The following is an 18378-nucleotide window of genomic DNA, read 5'->3' on the forward strand; positions in this document are numbered from 1 at the left end:
CAACTTCAGAGAAAATCTGTGAAACCAGACCCCACAAAAAACTTGTGTCTTTAGAAAAATTATTAGACCAGGACAATCATTACATTCAAAATAATGAATATTTCTACAAAAAGTGTAGTGTAGTCAGCAGTAGACCAAAACTAGTATAAATATCTGTTGCAAGTATGTTCTTAATATCCAAGTGAAAAAGCTTGTAGCCAGAAGTCATAAAACAAGGATTCCACTCCAGGGGGTGAAGATGGTAGCTAGATTAAGTTTTATAACAGTTTAACAAACTCATATACAGTATAATACAGGTATGCAGTTGTGACCCATACACTGCTGTAGATGACCTTCATTTTGACTATTATACAAGCAAATCCCTTTAGTTATTGCTTTTTGGTATCTCTCAGAGGATCTGGCACATAGGAAAACAAATTTCAACAACTGAATTTACAAGTAATATGCAGCATCTCTGTCTCTTCAGATGGATTTAAAGTTAAAATGCGGGTTTATTCATGTATTCTTCCATTGTCTGCAAGAAAAAGCAATCAAGGGGTTACAGATTCATAAAGTACAACCAAAAAAGTCATTCTAATTCTGCTCCTGTTAAAATGTTTGGATTTTTGTATGATATACATATTACAACTGTTAATGGACTAATCCAAAAACCACTGTACATGCAATTTGCTCTTTGCCTATCTAGCTGGCCATTAGTATATTCCATGAATGAAAACTAGCCTACACAGAAAAGGTGGCTAGAAAGAAGAGCTTATTCCTATGGTAGTTCTCCAATTATTTGCCTCTGCCTTACCTCTTAACAAGTGAAAAAAGTCTACGGATTTCACTGCAGATCTAAGGTTTCTTATATTTCTATACCCATGGGCCCTAATAAACTCATTTAACTATTTCTCTCATACTAAAGTCATCTTGAAAGTGGAGTCACTCTATAACATTCACTGTTTCTTACTATCCTTGGCTCACCTGGATAAATTACAACATGAAAAGATTCCTGCAGGTTTCTAAAGCAAAGGTCCCATACTTACTCCTCATGGGAACAACAATAAAGTCTATTTATGGACAAAGATAGAGGTTTCCAGCACATACGTATTCTGATTTTAATATTAGTACAGTAAAAGCTGTGTTAACTGGCATTTTACTAACCAAAATATTCCATTAATCTCCCAATACAAATCCTCATTTTAGCAACCGGAATCTTTGCCAAGTCTATCCAGCATGCACATCAAGTATTTCTGTTGTTTACACTACTTAGTGACGCTGCTGAAAGAGGAGGTGCCTGGAGTTTGCAGGGGAATGGAAAGGGCTGAGGCAGGGTGGGCTGGGGCCAGTATAACTGTCAGATAACCAGCACCCCCTTTACCCTGCTCATACCAGATAACAATGCTTTTACTGTATATAGGTAGGGTGACCGTACATCCTGGTTTGGCCAGGACAGTCCCAGAGTTTGTAGGCTACCCCTGCAGGTTGGCAAGAATTCAAGCAGAAGTAGTCAGAGGGCACAGTCTGGCAGGAAGGCAGAGTGGCATGCTGGGCAAGCAGGCACCGCTGCTTCCTCACATACTTGCCCAGCCCAGTTCCTTCTGATTGTCTGCTGCTGCCTTACCTCTTGTAACATGTCAGAATCTTCTATAGCTTTTACTGCAGATTTCTTTGAAGTCTCTTGTATCTCTCCACCCAGAATAAATTCATCGAGAATAAAATAAGCCTTTTCAAAATTAAAGATAATATCCAGCTCGCATACCTGGTGGAGCAAAATACATATTTAGGCAAAATTTTACAGCATTATGAATTAGCATGCTAAGAGCTATTACACTGTCAAACCTATTTGAAATGCGCACCGTGTAGCAAAGAGTAACCTTTAAAAAAAAAAATCAAAACCAAAAAACCTTGCACTACCCCCTCATCCCGAGAATACTAGGTATACATTTTCACCATTCACACAAAAGGAATTACTTCATTTGTGCAGACAACATATATATTGGATGGGGGAGAGGTGAGGGAAAGAAAGAGAAAGACAAAAAAAAAAAATCAACATTTATAACGGATGTTTTAAGTACTTGTCTAGCACTGTAGTCACACTGTGTGCGTCACAGAGTAAGTCCCTGTCCCAAAGACATTATAATCTCTGACAGACAAAACAAGGAGACAATATAAAATAGTGCAACGGTTAGTTACTTTTTGAATCATCCTTTAACTAGAGAGCAAGTAGAAAATATTCACAGAAGTGGGCCTCCTGCAGGTCATATTTAAAAGAACTCAGCAAGAGGGAATTAAAAAAAAATGCTGTTTTAAAACCTTTTTTTTTTTTTTTTTTTAAACTTTTTCCCCCAAACAATCTATTAAATGTCACCTCTGGGAAAAGCTGCAGAAAACAAAATTGGTTTCTTTTTGAGGAAGGGCTTATAATGGAAAGCCATCTCCTTATAATAGCCTTGGCACTATTTTTCTGTCTGATCCTGCTGATATGCTTTACATGGAAGACACATATGCAGTCAAAGGGGCAAGCAGCGGATGAAAGGGTAGGATAAGAGCAACTATAGATATTTGCATTCCTTGTTATATGATAAATAACTAAAGTGAAAAACATATCCTGAGTAACTGAAGGAAGAAAAAGAAACTTACATTTCCAAAATATCTATCCAGTAGCTCTACATAACGATGAACAACTTCTAGTGCCAGCAGCTCATTATCTCGGTCTTCTATTGCACAGCAAAAATATAAACTGGCATACCTACAAATACAGAAGGGAAAATAGAAAAGTGGTTAACGTTGGCTTAGAAAATGATATTTAAAAGGTTGGCTTTTTGGGAACTGGCTTACAGGTATATGTATATGCATTAAAAAGGTTTAGGATGGGCAGATGGGCATTGATTTCTAAACTGATTTCCTAAAAGCCTGGGGGTCTCACAGTTTCACACAGCCCTGAAAGCAGACAGGCCATCTAACACAAGGCCAACAGATATACACACAATCTGAGAAAGAGGGGGCACTGTTCCATAACACAAGGTAAGGGTGGCACCAGCTAACAAGACCCCAAAGGAGGGGCTGGGGGGGGGGGGCGGGCAAGTCCTGGTTTTGGGGGAACAGACTAAATTGGAAGGCCCAGAAAGTCCAAATTAGCATGTGTGCCTCTGATGAGCTACATGGGTGTGTGACAAACACAGAACGACCAACCAGCAACAGCCACAGATCAAGAGTCATCAGGAAGGAAGGAGAGTACAAAAGAAGGACTTAGAAGCAGCAAAGGGTTCCTCCCCATCCCGCCTCCCTGTCCCTCTTCCTCCTCCTCCCCAAGTGGGGTCCCGATCCCCATTGCCCGGGAGGGGTCCCCGAGGCCACCATGGACAGAGGGCATACCACCAGCCCATCTCATCCACCCCATGGGAGGAGGGAAGGGGAAGGGTGTAGGCTTCAGCATCCCATTGCCAGGCTGCTAACATGCTGACATCCAAGAGAGAGCCTCAAGGGAAGACTGAATCCTGGTCAGATGTACTTTGACTCTGATGACAGCCCTAGGATTTGGTAGATATATAGAACTGCTCGATTGTTTGTATTGTTTCTTTTCTGTTATCATTGTGTATCAATAAGTTTGTCTGTTATTGAATGGAAAGGTCATGGTTGGTCTGAGGGTGGATTCCTCCCCCCCAACCCGCAAGCTCCCCCAGCTTCTAAAACCCAAAGTGCACTGCAGTGCATTGCTCTGCACTCAGGTCACAACAGTTAGATATAATGCAATTCATTTCCCTGCCTGTGCATACCTATTCTCTATAGTAACTGTTAAGGTTTCTCTTTTTCACATAGGACCTGTAGGGAGACATCTTTGGGTCCATCTACACTGTAGCAGAGGCATGTATCCTGAAACATGTGGTAGAGGGTGTACTAAAGCCCAAGGCCATTGGTGCACTCCAGACTCAGATGCTCACCAAGCTGTACTAGGCTCATCCTCAGTACTCTTCCTCTGAGACCTGCCAGAGACTGACAGCTCAGGCATGGGCCTAAAGTAGGAGTGTCCAACTCATCAGGCCCAGAGGGCTGGTCAAGTAGCATGAGGCCAGTCCGTGGGCCAGACTGGGCCCCAAAATTGGCCCTGCATGCTAGATCCAATACACAGGGCTGTGCGTGCCCTGAACTGGTCCAGTGTGCTGCTTGCCACACTTGTGCTGGATCTGGCCCTCCATGGTTTGTGCGCTGGAATTGACACTGTGTGTCATGGGGAACGCATGCAAAATCCACAGTGCATGGGTCCAGTCCGAGACTCATGGGCAGGCACAGAGGGCTGAATGACAGGACTCCACAGGCTAGATCCAGCCAGCAGGCCTTCTGACATCCTTGACCCTTGATCTGCAGTAGGATTATGGTCTGATGGGGATGGGAGTACAAAAAGAGTGGTCATTTCTCAAGGAAGTGATCCTTGGAATACAAAGGAAGTTCATTCTTTTTTGTAAAGAAGGCAGCAAAAGGGCTAGGAGACCGTTGGCTCAATAGGGAAGACCTGGACCTCCTGATATTGAAAAGAAAAGCTTATAAGGGATGGAAATCAGAAATTACCACCAAAGAAGAGTACACAGAAATAGCCCGCACCTGTAGGGAGCAGATTAGAAAAGCAAAGGCAAAAACCAAAATCAAACAGGCAACTGGAATCAAAGACAACAAAAAGCCCTTCTTTAAATATGGAAGCATTTTGTAATCTTTAGAAATAAATTAAACAAAAAATTATATTAATCATCATTTTTGAAAAAGAGGGTGGGAAGATTTACTGAATACTTTCTCAAACATTTACATTGGAATGCTACCCTTACACCACCAAAAAAACAAATGGTAGATGACATCTGCATGAATACTATGACAACCCTATTGTAGACTACAAGGTGGTAGACTGTGGAATGATTTTTTTTTTTAAATTAAAAATAAAAAGGAATAAAAAACAATACTCAAGAAAATATAGCCTCCTAGAAGTTTAAAAGGATATGATGTGAGCACTTGAGAAAATGGATTATTAACTAACTCAAGCTGATCAACTGTCGTATTTTATTTATTGCAAATGTTAATATTTAGTTAATCCACTTCTGGGTTAAACAATCCACTCAATCATTAGTCTCAGCATAACAGGTGGAGCTTCAGTTCAGAACAATATGCAACTAGGTCTATCCCTCTTCAGCAAAATGCTTAAGCATGTGCTTATATTTTGTGCTTTGCTAGATACAGGTGGCCTACTGAGTTAAAGCATTTCTTTTCTCTATAGTAACTAAGCAGGAATTGATAATCAGGCAACTAACTAGGAAGACACAAGAAACAAGTTTCAGGTTGGTAAATGCTTCAAAGACAATGTGGCAGAATGCAAGAGGCATCTCAGTATACCATGGATAACCTCAAATAAACACTGACAAAGCATAGGATGCTTATAAATAAGGATACCTTTAAATTAACAAGATTAAATTACAGGAGGAGACTCCATGTCTAACTGAAGTGTGAAAACTTAATTCAAGATTTTACTACCCTTTTTTCTCTTTGGTAAATGAAAGTATTTTTTTCCCCCCCAACTGCAATTCACCTTATCAGCTTCTCCACTAGGGAAAGGCAGGTTGCTTTAGTTTATTTAGAATCAAGTTGTCTTGTTCCTAGTTTTAGGTTCTTAACTGAAGCATTTTTAAAAATTCCTGCCATCAGCTGTTTCTCTTGTGCTGCCTCTCAACAGTGTTTACAACATTAATGTAAATATGTGTTTATATCTATTCTTATAAAACTACTCACACCTTTTGTAAACAAGCTTCAGGTCCTTCCAGTCAACAAAACTGCTCATCTTTTGATTGCGAACCAGAATAATCTGTACAATTTCCCGTATGATCTTTTTCTTCTCTTTGTCAGGTAGTGTAGTATACCACTTCTGAAGTCTTAGCTTCCCTTGTCGGCTGAACAGCAATATAAAGCGTATCTAGAGTAAATAGAAAAAACACAGTAATGCCAGTTCATACATAATTTCCCATTGAACGGTGATTCACCTGCCATTACCACTAATACAGAATATGGAAACTGACAAAAAACCATTCATCGCTACAAGGCATAAGGCACCTATGCTTTCAAGTACTTCATCTATACTGTACTCATCTAAAAGTCTTCCTTAGTAAAACTCATTCCTCCAGTAAGCAAGTGAATGTCATGAAGGTTCAATCAGATGCACAATTAGTTCATCCAGAGTTGTTAAAGACTATTCCAAATTACACCTAGTCAGGATATTTTTAAAAGTGTTTTAATAAAATACTGATTTGTCAAAAAACAAATGTGGAGGGGTTTTATTGCATTTCATCTGAAACTGGTACCTTTTTCTGTTTAAATGAAACTGGGTTTGGGAAGCTTCCCACAATCCATGTTAGATGATTTTGCTTGTGGGGGAGGTAGAACAGAAGGAAGTGAGTACACAAAAAGGAACAGAAGCCAGAATAGGAAGATTCAGTTTCTCTCAAGCTCCCCTGTTCCATTTTGAAAGATACTTGGGCAAGGAGGCGGGCAGAGACCATATAACTCAGATAGATTTCATAGATTTCTAGGGTCAGAAGGGACCTGGTAGATTCTGACCCTCAGCTCCATGCAGGAAAGAGCGCTGGGATTAAGTAACCCCTGCCAGATGCCTGTCTAATCTCTTCTTGAACACCTCCAAGGTAGGGGATAGCACCACCTCCCTTGGAAGCTTATTCCATATTTTCGCAACCCTCACCATAAAGAATTTCTTCCTTATCTCCAATCTAAATCTATTCTCCTTCAGTTTGTAGCCATTATTTCTGGTAACCCCAAGCGATGCCCTGGTAAACAGTGTCCCCAACTCCCTGCTGACACCCCCGATGAATTTGTAGACAGCCACAAAATTGTCTCTCAGCCTTCTCTTGCGGAAGCTGAAGAGATTCAGGTCCCTCAGTCTGTCTTCATAGGGTCTTACCTATTAAGGAACTCAGCTGGAATACAAACAATCAGGTTTAAGTCTTTGCTCTTCCAAACTTGGACTGGAGATTTCCAGTCAGATTTCCCAGATGGCTACTCTAACCACTAGGTCACAGAGTCCTCCCTCTCTCTTGACCACATATCTATATAAAGTGGAACAGGGGAGCTTGAGAGACAAACTGACTCTTACTCAGGGTCTTCCTGCAAACCTGGCAAACATCTTTATCTACAAAATATGAATTGTAGTGTGAACTATAGAGCAGAAAGTGGAAAACTTACTGTCTAAGCCCCTGCCAAGCTACTCCATGCAGGTGGATGTTCTGTGACTGTGAAGATCAGCCTGCCCTGGCCCTGTGCAGCTTGGCCTGTGAAAACCCTTTAGTATTTGCTAGGACGCTGTCTGCAGCAAGAAGATCAAGCATTTTCAGTGTTTGGGTCCAATCCCCAAAAGTGCTGAATACCTTTCAACTCCTATTTAGTGAAGTTTCTTGTCTGTGATTAGCATAGAATTAAGGTTACCCTGAATTGCCTTGTGTCCTTCCAGACTTTTGGGTTTAAAGGTCTGGAAACCTCTGAGAAACTGAAGTGCAGAGTTAAAGTATAGACCAGTGACAAAACATAGCTGCCATGTATTGGGTAAGACCATAGGTCCTTCTTTCCCAACATCCTGTGTCACACCATAGCAGAAAGTGAATGCTGAAAGGGAGAGTGAACAGAATATGACCCAGATGTTTCCCTTGTTCCTTTCCCACTTGTAGACTCCAGCAAGTCCAGATATACTGTGTCAACTGTATCACCCTGATCTACCTGCTGATTGTTACCTTTACTCTGCCTCCTTGGAGCTGACAGCAGTCTTCAAAAATTAGCCCACCCAGCTACATTTACTGTTTTACATACAGCTGCACTGACTCATAGAAGAATTGATTCAAAGAGCAGCTCAACAAAACTGTGCCTATGATACAAGGAGATGAGGGGAAGAAGGGGAGGGTTTCCCTTCTGCAAGCAAACAGAGGGAAGAGGCATGTGTGTACTTCTGGTGATCCGTCATGCCTCATTTCAGTGCTGAGCTGTGAAGGGAGTATCAGGTAGGGGGTCTTGGTACCATGTGGATTGCCAGCAGTGAGATGGCAAACTAGCCTCTCTAGATTGAAACACGGTAGGTGGTAGTACAGTGTTAAGTAGAATCCTGTGGGCAAGAGCCAGTGGGCTGTCAAGTAGGGTGAAGGGCAGGGGGTTATTCATGGGACATATTTCTCAGCATTTTGACCATGGAAACGTTCCTGTTCAGTGCTGTTCAGTACAGCTCTCCTAAACTCTAGTTTGGTCTTCAGAACAGGAAAACATTAGATTCTGTGCTACTCTTGTCATGTGCCCCACCTGCAAAGCACAAGTATGTGAGTTATGGAACCGCTGAGTTGCTGATCAAACAAAGTCGAGTTAAAGCCATTTTGGAACATACCTGAAGTCTTCATTTCATAATATTTAGACTGAAGGCACACAGAAAGCAAGGCACGTGGCACACAAATAGCTTGTTCACAGATACATAAGCTTTCATTGGTGACAGCCTACTTTGTCAGAAGCATTTAATGCTTTAAGTCAAGGGTGTCCAAACTTTTTGAATATGGGGCTGGATCACAAACTTTATCACCCAGTGAGCCATATTCAGAAACATCACAGGAAGTGGTATCATATCAGGAAGTGATGTCACATCACCTGTGACACCAATGAAGTTGCAGGGGTTGACATGGTGCTGGTTGACATGGAATGCGTGCCTGGGTTAACATGGTGCTGCAGGTCTGCTTGGCTACAACCGGGTTGACCTGGTGCTGGAGAAGCCGCAGGGCCAGGCCAGGGTTAATGTGGGGCCGGCCAGCTTGCCAGTGCCATGCCAGGGTTGACATGGTGCTGCAGGACCCGCCTGGGCAGACCCAGGTCAGCACCAGCCAGGAAAAGCAGCATGCAGCTGAAGCCAGCTTCCCATGTGCTGCTGGGGATGGGAGGAGGCCGGCCAGGTCTGCGCCGGCCAGCAGAAGTGGCGGTGGAGCCACGTGCTGCTCAGGACTGACCGGTGCAGGCTCATCCCATCCCAAGTGGCACACGACTCCGCCTCAGCTTCTGCTAGCCAGTGCAGCCCCTGCCGGGCTCCTCCCATCCCCAGCAGCACATGAGAAGCGGTCCCCTTGGGGCCTTGTGTGCGGGCAGCCAGGCCCAGAGAGCTGCAGCGCCCAGGGGGGAGACTGGCCAGGGGAACAGGCACCGCCTTGCTGTGGGGCAGGGCAGGGCAGGGCAGGGCATAGGGGCTGGCTTGTAGCGGGTGGGTGAGGAGGCAGACACAGGACGGCAGTGCCAGCAGCCGCTGCTTGGCCTGCACAGGGCTGCTCCAGCAGGGGCAGGGAGGTGGGGGCAGGAGCACAGGCGCTCCCGGACATGCACCCTCCCCGCCAGCGACTGGATGCAGACCCCCATCTTAAGCCGTGCAGGCTACATTATCAGGACCTAAGCCACCAAGGAGGCAGCTGGATGTAGAGTGCCTCTGGCCCAGGCTCCTCCTGCTGACCACCCAGCCCAGCTCCGGCAACCATGTGCCTCGCAGACCCGGCCCAGCCCCAAGGTGCATCCAGCTCTGCACGCAAACTTACTCTGTGCCTTCGTCTGCCCTGGCCCGGCCCCAAGGTGATCCCAGCTCCGCGTGGGATCTTACCTCATGCCCCCATCCACCACGCATGGGCAGGGCACGGGCCATGTTGCGGCTCCCCTGGCCACGTGCTGGGGCCAAGGGGCAGAGCCAGAGAAGAAGTTGCACATGCTGTCCCCAGCTCATCTAATCAGGCATGGCTGGGGCAGCCCCACACCATGCAGCCGTCGGGGCAGTGGCAGCAGGACCTGGCTCACTGATGAGCCCGGCCCCGTGGAGGTAAGCAGCTCCCCTCCCCTCCCCATCATCTGGGGCCCACGAGCCAGCCCTGCCCACCTCGCTTTGCCACCGCTGCCATGGAGTGCGCAGCAGGTGCCTCAGGCCAGATGAAATGGCTTGGCAGGCTGCATGGCAGCCCACGGCCATATGTTGGACAAGCCTGCTTTAAGCCTTTCTGAACAAGTTATTCCCAGGGTGCCACCCTGCCCTGATGTCTGCCTCATTTTCAGATGTCACTAGAACATTCTGGAAGGGCATGGCATGCCACAAGGCAGCCTTAACTCTGCATTAACATTTTTTTGGTACGAGAATTTCCTTGGGGTGGAGGGTAAAAGAGGGGCAAATTAGACAGGAAGTGCTTGTCGAGCAGTTTGCCTGTCATTTAGGCAGATGTTCTCATATAGGTTTGTAATTACACGTGATTATTCACTACATAATGATATTAAGACCTAGCATGCACATAGTATTATTTGTCAGCATGTCTCAAAACAATTAACATCAAGATTACAAAGAAATGAAGGGACTCGCCACAAAATCCCCTTAGTGAGATAGTGGTAAAGCTGAAAGGGGAGCTGCATAGCTCAGTACTCCCTCCACTAGGCTATATAGCTTCTCTCAGATTTCCGAGCATTTCTGCCCCTCCTGGTTGTAGGGGCTTGGGGGCAACAGTCATACTCTGAAGGGTTGGGAATGTGCAGATGCAAACAGGAGCAGTAGGATAAACTGCAGATATGGTCCATGTCAAAAAATCATGATCTAGTTGTGGATAGGACAGTCAAAGTAATTAAATACATACCCACAAACTCCATGCCCCAAGACTTGCATCCTAACTTTTCCAAATCACCCTCCCCCCTTTACGTACCATTAATATTGTGAAATCCATCAACAAGTAAAAGGTTACTCTGTCTCATACCTGTTTTACTATGTGTACATATCAGAGGTATCCAGCTTTTTAGAGAGTCACATATCTCCTTTGTATGTCCAAGACATACACCAAGCCGGGCCCTTCATCCCTCATCGTGTCCTCCCAGTCCTTCTCCCTCCCACCATTTTGGCCAGGACACCAAAACCATAGCATGGACCCACCTATATGGCTTTCCTTCCGAAGTGCTGCTTCATTTGGTATATCCTGGCTTTCAGAGGCATGATCTTGTGTTGTGTTCAAGACTACCCCCTTATGTGTGGGGTCACAGAAAAGGGATGAAACCCACCCCTTCCAGAAGCATGCCTTCCATAGCATGCGTACAGGAAAGTAGAGTTCAGGACTGTCAGGCCCTGCTCTCTATTTGCTCTACCACCTATACCTACTTCCATGTCCACATCCTTCTCACTCACTCTCAAAATCCTTTTCTCTTCCAAATTTCCCAGTCCCTTTATCACTTCTCATAATCAGTCCCCTACCCCTTGCCACAGCCCTAATCCATTCCCCATCATATTCTCATCCTACTCTTCTACCCCCAGTACTCCTTCACCTTCAGGAAGCATTCATGTGTAGCTATCTGCTTTAGGAAAATAGTGCAAGTGCTATTGGATGATATTCCCACACCTCCCCAAAACACCCCCCATCCCTGATAGAAGCAGTTTTCACTAAACCATTGCCATTTTCATACCAAGAGTAGACTTCAGACTTGCATTATCAAAGTATAGGTCAAACTGAATACCCACAACATGTCTCCATACCAACCAGACCATATGAAATTAGACTGGCTGGAAATGAATCTTGGCTAGTATTTCTACACATGTGTGCATGCATGCACACATAGATCAATCTTTTCAATATGCACCAATTCAGGGAGCCAGCCTACTGTGCATCAGGAGGCAGGGGGTGCTAAGGACAAGCTGGCATAAATGCTGAATAACTGAGATCAGTGAGGGGACAACCAAAGCCAGGGTTTGGGACCCAGACGTGTGAAGAAAGACATGATAGAGTCCTCTAACTTTATGAAAAAGGAACTGGATGCATCTTAGCAACCTATTGCCCAAATTATGCCAAACTTGGAGCACTGTACTTAACCTCCCCTCCACACCTCCCCCCCCCAAAGCAGCACAGAAAGTTCAATGTCATGTGAAAGAATTCAGAGTTCAGAACACTTAGACTCAAATCATCATGCATAGGAACAGCTTTTCATCCTTAACTATAGTACTGCTAGTAGCCCACTATAATATTGTGCAAGATTAAACATTAGCATTTGCTTTGCTATGCCAGGATTCCTAGCACAGGATAACCAAGACAGTGTGGATAGAAGGAAGGAGCTCTACACATCCTTCTATAGCACAGAAGACTAAGAAAAGTGTGAAGTGGCCCATTCATCTCAATGCAATATTCTCAACTTAATAAGAACAAAGACCCAATGGACAAGATTTCATCTTCAAATAATAGCCAAGACATTCACTGCTCCACACATCTCACCAGTTTTCTCATCCTCACTCCTCCTTGCTGTCACTGCTTCAGATGCAATGACTTTGATCAAGCCTGCCTGTTCCCATCTCTTCACTCTAGCCTTCACGCCGTGTACTAGGAGCATGCAGACAGCACACCTGCTCTCAGCTCCCCACACAAACAGGACCAGGATCTCTGAGGATACCCACTCACATGGAAGCCAGTGAAAGGAATTCAAAATCTCCTATGTGTAGAGGGGCCCCATTTCTGGCTCACACACAGGGGAGAAGAGAATACAAGGCTGACAGGTCATTTTCCCTCCAATTACTCTATCATCTTTACCTAGGCCCCAGCAACACCTTCCTCTTCCCACCCAGTGTCCCAAACTCCTCTCCACATAATTCATTTGATTCTTCTGCCCCGCCCCAACTTGAGTTCTTGCTGAGGGGATTAGGGATGGTAGTAAGGTTTACCATTACAATTAGAATTAAAGAATTGCAATTAAGTATTTTAATAAAATATCTATATGGAGAAAAGACCAGTACATTACTAAACACACATAGCAAACAGAAGTGCAGCAAAATGTCTATTAAAAAAAAATAACACTCCTAGTTTCTCAGCAGTGGATTTTAAACAAAAAGTTAATTCATAATTCAGAAGTTCTCTGTGGCTAATAAAAACATTTAAATATTTTATACAGAACAAAGCTCAGTAGGAGGGAAACCACTTTTTTGTGGGTTCTTAATTTTAGAATAGTTTGCTTAAATATTTAAAAGTGAATTGCACCAACAGCCAAAGAAATAGCTGTGTAAGACAATTCAAGATATAAAAATAAAGTCTCACTGCTTCTTCTAGCTGTAAATATTTGGGAAGTGGTAATAAAGTTGGTTTAGTGCACATACAATTATATATTCAAATTGTGTGCGAGGGCATGCACATGGAAGAAACAATTTCTCTAAGGCTATTTATGCGTATTTCTTTTTCTTATGGAAAATACAGCACATCTTACTTTTTTCAGGTTTTTTCGCAAAATTAGCTGAGCTACAATTCATTTGCGTTTGTTATGTTTTATAACATATAGGGGGAAACCAATGGCTTCAAGGCATCTAACTTTATAAAGTTCTTTAGGATGGGTTCATTTGAAGAGTCCCTCCTATTTTCTGAAAGGTCAGACACTTCTCTAGAGCACTAGATTCACAAAGCAGCATGTAAATGCACATTCCCATCCTTGATACTGTGAGATGAGTTATCTGGAAACTAAGACTTATGAATTACGCAGGAAGACTCGAAAAATGTAATAATTTTTCTGCAAAGGTAAATGATCCCATTCATACATGTCTATGGCAGGATTAGTCAAGATCCAGGAAACAGCCTTTGTGAATACAGTATTAAATTCACCTGACAAAATTTTGAGGATTGTGTAACTGCCTAGAATCTAGTAGTTTAATTGCATCCAGATGACTTGGCTAAATGAAAAATATCAAGCGTCAAGGTTGGCAAAATAGCTTGATTAAAGGGAAGATTGATGCACAATGTCCCAGCCCTTCTATTTGTGCTATCAACTTGTTCTGCCCTGATGATACTAGAGTTGTCAAGGCTACCCCCCCAGTGGATTAAGGTACAGCTCTTCTTGTACATATACTTGTCTGCTGACTCAGGAGTCAGGTGAGTATAAAGGGATGTTTTGCCAGCTGCACAGCATGGTACCTCTACAGCTTTTGTTAAGATAATTGTATTTGCAAAAGCACAGCATCAACTCTCCAGAGATGGAGGCAGCAGGTCAGCAGGAATACGTTTCAGAGTGGACAGGAGCAAGCAATGGCCATTTAATAAATACACTTCTAAAAATAACTCTGAATGAGGTTGCAGAGATTTATGTATAATACGCTGAGAATGCAGGGGACAGTCAACAGAATGTGTGCTCAACTTTCACAAGAGACTTATTAAAACCTGCAGTTGTTTTTGCTGATCACTCTTGGCTTTTCTTGCACAAAAATATAAAAATCAAATGCATTTAATCAGGACTTTAGAAAACTTCCTAATAATCTTTCATTTTGTTAGAAACATGCACCTTGAAATGGCTTGGCTAATATCTAGCAACAGCTTCCCAAGTAATCTTTATGAGCTGTATAGGTCTGCAAACAACAATATTGCAGATGGAGCAAAAACTAATAAAAAGGTGAAGTAGAATGTTAAATGACTCCAGGTCATGGTTATGACCATAAAGACATTAATATATACCTTTTAAAACACAACATACAGAAAATGCATTGCTGAGTGCAAACAACTGTTCTTCACATTCCAATAATTACCTAAAACCAGAACTTACTATTAACTTTCTCTAGTGTCCAAGACAAGAGCTCAAGATTAGTCTCCACAATTAAGTGTAGATATTCAGAACAGTTTAATTTCCATTAAAGTACCTTCAATAAGGGGAAGCTCTTTAAAGTAGTCCGTGTCTAGAATATCAGCTGTAATATATTTAGACATTACAGCCAATTTATTCCATACAGCTTGATAACTAATGTGCCCTGAATGTGCTGAGTTCTTTTGAAAACTGGCCAACCATTTAGTGAGCTGAATTACTTAAAAAAATTGTTAAAAATTCTGGCCTAAAGATGTTGAAGTAAACAAAAGGTACATGTAGGAAGAGAGAAGAGAATAGAACATTTTAGGCAAATCTTTGCAATTTATTATCGCACATAAAGAAACTCTTAATGCCTAAAGGACATCTATGCCCATTGAAGTGAACAGGACACCTCCAAAGCATCAACTTGCCCTTCAACATGACAATTATAAAGTAATTACAGTATTTATTTAAATATTCCAACCTTCCTGTAGACTTAGACATTCAAATAAATAAAACGTCCAGCTATTGAACAACTATATTTATGTACAAAAATAGAGGTATACTGATACATCGGTCCCATATCGTATTGGCACCGATATAAGGAAAATTGACACTATAGGCAGTCGGCTTTCTTGGCTGATGTGGCCGACAATGTTGCCAATAAATGCCCTGTGCACTCATGTAGGTGCAGCGCAGCACGCAGGCGGCCAGGAGCACAACCCAGCAGTGTGGAGAGCAGTATCGGGCTGACACGTCTATTGTGGGGGAAGGGAAGGGGCATGATGGGGCAAGTTTAGGGAAGGGGGGCAGGGGCAGGCACTGCACAGCTGAGGTGGGGTGCAGGACAGCTGTGGCTTGTTCAAGGTGCTTGGAGGAGGGGGGCAGCTCCTGCCGCTGCACACACCGTGGGAGGGCATGTAGGGGGGGGTGTGCCCCCCAGATCTGCATGCAGGGTGAGGGCAGGCTGCTGAGCTGGGCTGCACGTGGGGCGGGTGGGAATTATTTTTCCAATGATTGTGTATGTGTTTTTTGGGGTGGGGCAGGATTCTATATATTTCTGTTTGGATGAAAGTAAAACTTCATCACTTCCAGATCAAAGACCTGGGACTCATTCTATCAGGATCCCTAAAGAAAATTTTCACATTTTCCCTTTGTTGAGAACCCCCTCCTTGGTGGAACTACATTTAATAATTTGGAAGCTCTGTTATAGGCAGCCTACCGGTTGCTGACACTGTTTTCAGAACTTTGTGGATTTTAGCAATGGAGGAAACCATTCAGAAACATTGATAGTATGGTAGGATCTAGCCCAAGGACAGGCAGAATCTGGCCTGCCAGGCCATTCTATCCAGCCTGCAGGACTCCTAAAAATATATATCTATATAAATAAATAAATAAGTATATGCCTTGTCATCTTTGACAGGCAGTCACAGGAAGATGCTAATTAATTTTATATAGAAAGGTATATATAAAATTAATTTAGTCTATATAAATAAAGAAATAAAATTAATTACTATCTTCCCATGGGTGCCTGTCAAAGATTTCATAGATTTCAGAGACACTAGGGCTGGAAGGGACCTCGGAAGATCATCAAGTCCAGCCCCCTGCCCAAAACGCAGGAAGTCAGCTGGGGTCACAGGATCCCAGCAAGACAAGCATCCAATTTGCTCTTGAAGGTGTTCAATGTAGGTGCTTGAACCACCTCCAATGGCAGGCTGTTACAGACGTTGGGGGTTCAGACAGTAAAGAAATTCTTCCTTATGTCCAGCCTGAAATGGTCTTGCTAAGGGTGCACCTTAGCACACAGTGTCACCCACCCATGTCACAAGTTTTGCTTGTCAGCACCTAGAGGTGCAGGGCTCCAGAACCCAGAAGCCCCTGCACCCATCCTTCAAAGCTGGCAGGCTTTGTGGCCTCAGCATGGGCTACCAGACCTGCAGCTTTCACTCTGCTGCGCCTTAACACGCAGTGTCACCCATGTCACAAGTTTTGCTTGTCCACAGCTCAAGGTACATTTATGTTTTAGGTTTATGACCATTCAACCTCATCATCCCTTGGGGCGCTCTGTTGAACAAAAGTTCCCCCAGATCCTGGAGGTCACCCCTGATAAACTTATAGGTGGCCATCGGATCACCCCTGAGCCTGTGCTTTTCCAGGCTAAAGGGTCCCATGGCTCTCAGCCTGCCATCATAAGGTCTGTTTTCCTGACCTCTGATCACTGCACGTAGCTCTTCTCTGGACTCTCTCAAGCTTCTCCACATCCTTTTTGAATTGTGGAGCCCAAAACTGTGCGCAGTACTCCAGATGTGGCCTCACTAAGGCTGAGTACAAGGGGAGAATGATGTCCCGGGATTTGCTTCAGAAGCATCTATGGAAGTAAGCCAGCATTTTGGTTGCTTTAGTAGCTGCAGCATCGCATTGCGGGCTCATGTTCATCTTGTGGTCTGTCATGACCCCCAAGTCCCTTTCATCCGTAGTGCTAGCCAGCATAGCACTGCCAAGCTTATAAGGATGCCACAGGTTTTTTCCTCCCAAGGTGGAGAACCTTGCATTTTTCGGTGTTAAACACCATCAGGTTCTCATCCGCCCGTTTGCTGAGCCTGTCCAGGTCGGCCTGGATCACCTGCCTGTCTTCTGGCATGGATGCTTTGCCCCAAAGTTTGGTGTCATTGGCGAACTTGGCCAGTCTGCTTCTGACTCCAATGTCCACATCATTAATGAAGATGTTGAACAATATGGGTGAAAAGACAGAGCCTTGGGGGACCCCACTGGTCACAGGGCACCACGATGAGTGACTTCCATCTCTTACTACCCTCTAGGTCCGACCACGGAGCCAAATTTCCCAGCCAGCGGATCATGATGGACCCAAGGCCACAAATGGCCAGTTTCGCCAAGAGGTGATCATGGGATACCAGATCGAAGGCTTTTTTGAAGTCAAGATATATGACATCAATCTCTTCTCCCTTGTCCAGGTGGTGGGTCACCTAGTCGCAGAAGTAAATGAGATTGGTCAAGCAGGACCTACCCACAACAAACCCATGCTGGCTATCCCTCAGGATGTTGGCATCAGCCAGTCCATTAAGGATGGCCTCTTTAATAAACTTTTCTAAGATCTTCCTCGGGATAGAAGTCGGGCTGATGGGCCTATAGTTAGCCAAATCTACTTTCCTCCCTTTCTTGAAGATAGGCACCACATTGGCCTTCTTCCAGTCTTTGGGCACGACACCAGAGCACCAGGAGTTTTCAAAGATCCGTGCCAGAGGCTGGGCTGTGATACTCGCCAGTTCCTTGAGTACCCTGGGGTGTAGATTGTCAGAGTCGGCTGACTTGAAGGAACACCTTGAGAAGCCAGACACCTTCATGAGGTCAGCATTAATGGATCTCCCTGTCCTGTAGCGGGCATGGGCGTCCCATGGGACTGATGAAAGACTGGCGCAAAGTACCCATTTAATAGGTTGGCTTTTTCCTGGGCATCAGTTTTCAGTTGCCCCATCTGGTTCAGCAGGGGTCCAATGTTGCCCTTGCTTTTCCTCCAGCTCCCCACATATCTGAAAAAGGACTTTTTGTTGTCCCTGATGCTCAAAGCTAGTTGGAGTTCAGCTGCAGCCTTGGCTTTCCTGGTTTGCTCCCTGCAGGACCAGACCAATGCAGAATATGGTGACTAGGTACCAGCAGCATCAGGACCTAGGAAGAACTGGCGGCAGAACCCAGTGACAGCAACAGCAAGGCCCACTCGGCTGCACCCCAACCCCAGCCTCCCCCAGCCCTAGCCAGAAGCTTCTGCCTACCAGAGGCTTCCAGCCT

General features: G+C 44.3%; 1 protein-coding gene across 1 annotated transcript in view; it reads right to left on the reverse strand.

The window, feature by feature from the left end:
* Positions 1 to 235: 235 nt before the first annotated feature.
* Positions 236 to 18378, reverse strand: part of AP1S3 (adaptor related protein complex 1 subunit sigma 3) — a 36430-nt gene continuing 18287 nt past the window's right edge. The window contains exons 2-5 of the mRNA XM_090051672.1: positions 5754 to 5932; positions 2623 to 2731; positions 1604 to 1741; positions 236 to 514 (exon numbers count right to left, since the gene is read on the reverse strand). Coding sequence (XP_089907798.1) covers positions 479 to 514; positions 1604 to 1741; positions 2623 to 2731; positions 5754 to 5932 — 462 coding nt within the window. The 3' untranslated portion in view covers positions 236 to 478. The remainder of the gene's footprint in view (positions 515 to 1603; positions 1742 to 2622; positions 2732 to 5753; positions 5933 to 18378) is intronic.

This window comes from Crocodylus siamensis, chromosome 6 (assembly GCF_052110815.1).
Source record: "Crocodylus siamensis isolate JL-2025a chromosome 6, ASM5211081v1, whole genome shotgun sequence".
NCBI classification, from domain to species: Eukaryota; Metazoa; Chordata; order Crocodylia; family Crocodylidae; genus Crocodylus; species Crocodylus siamensis.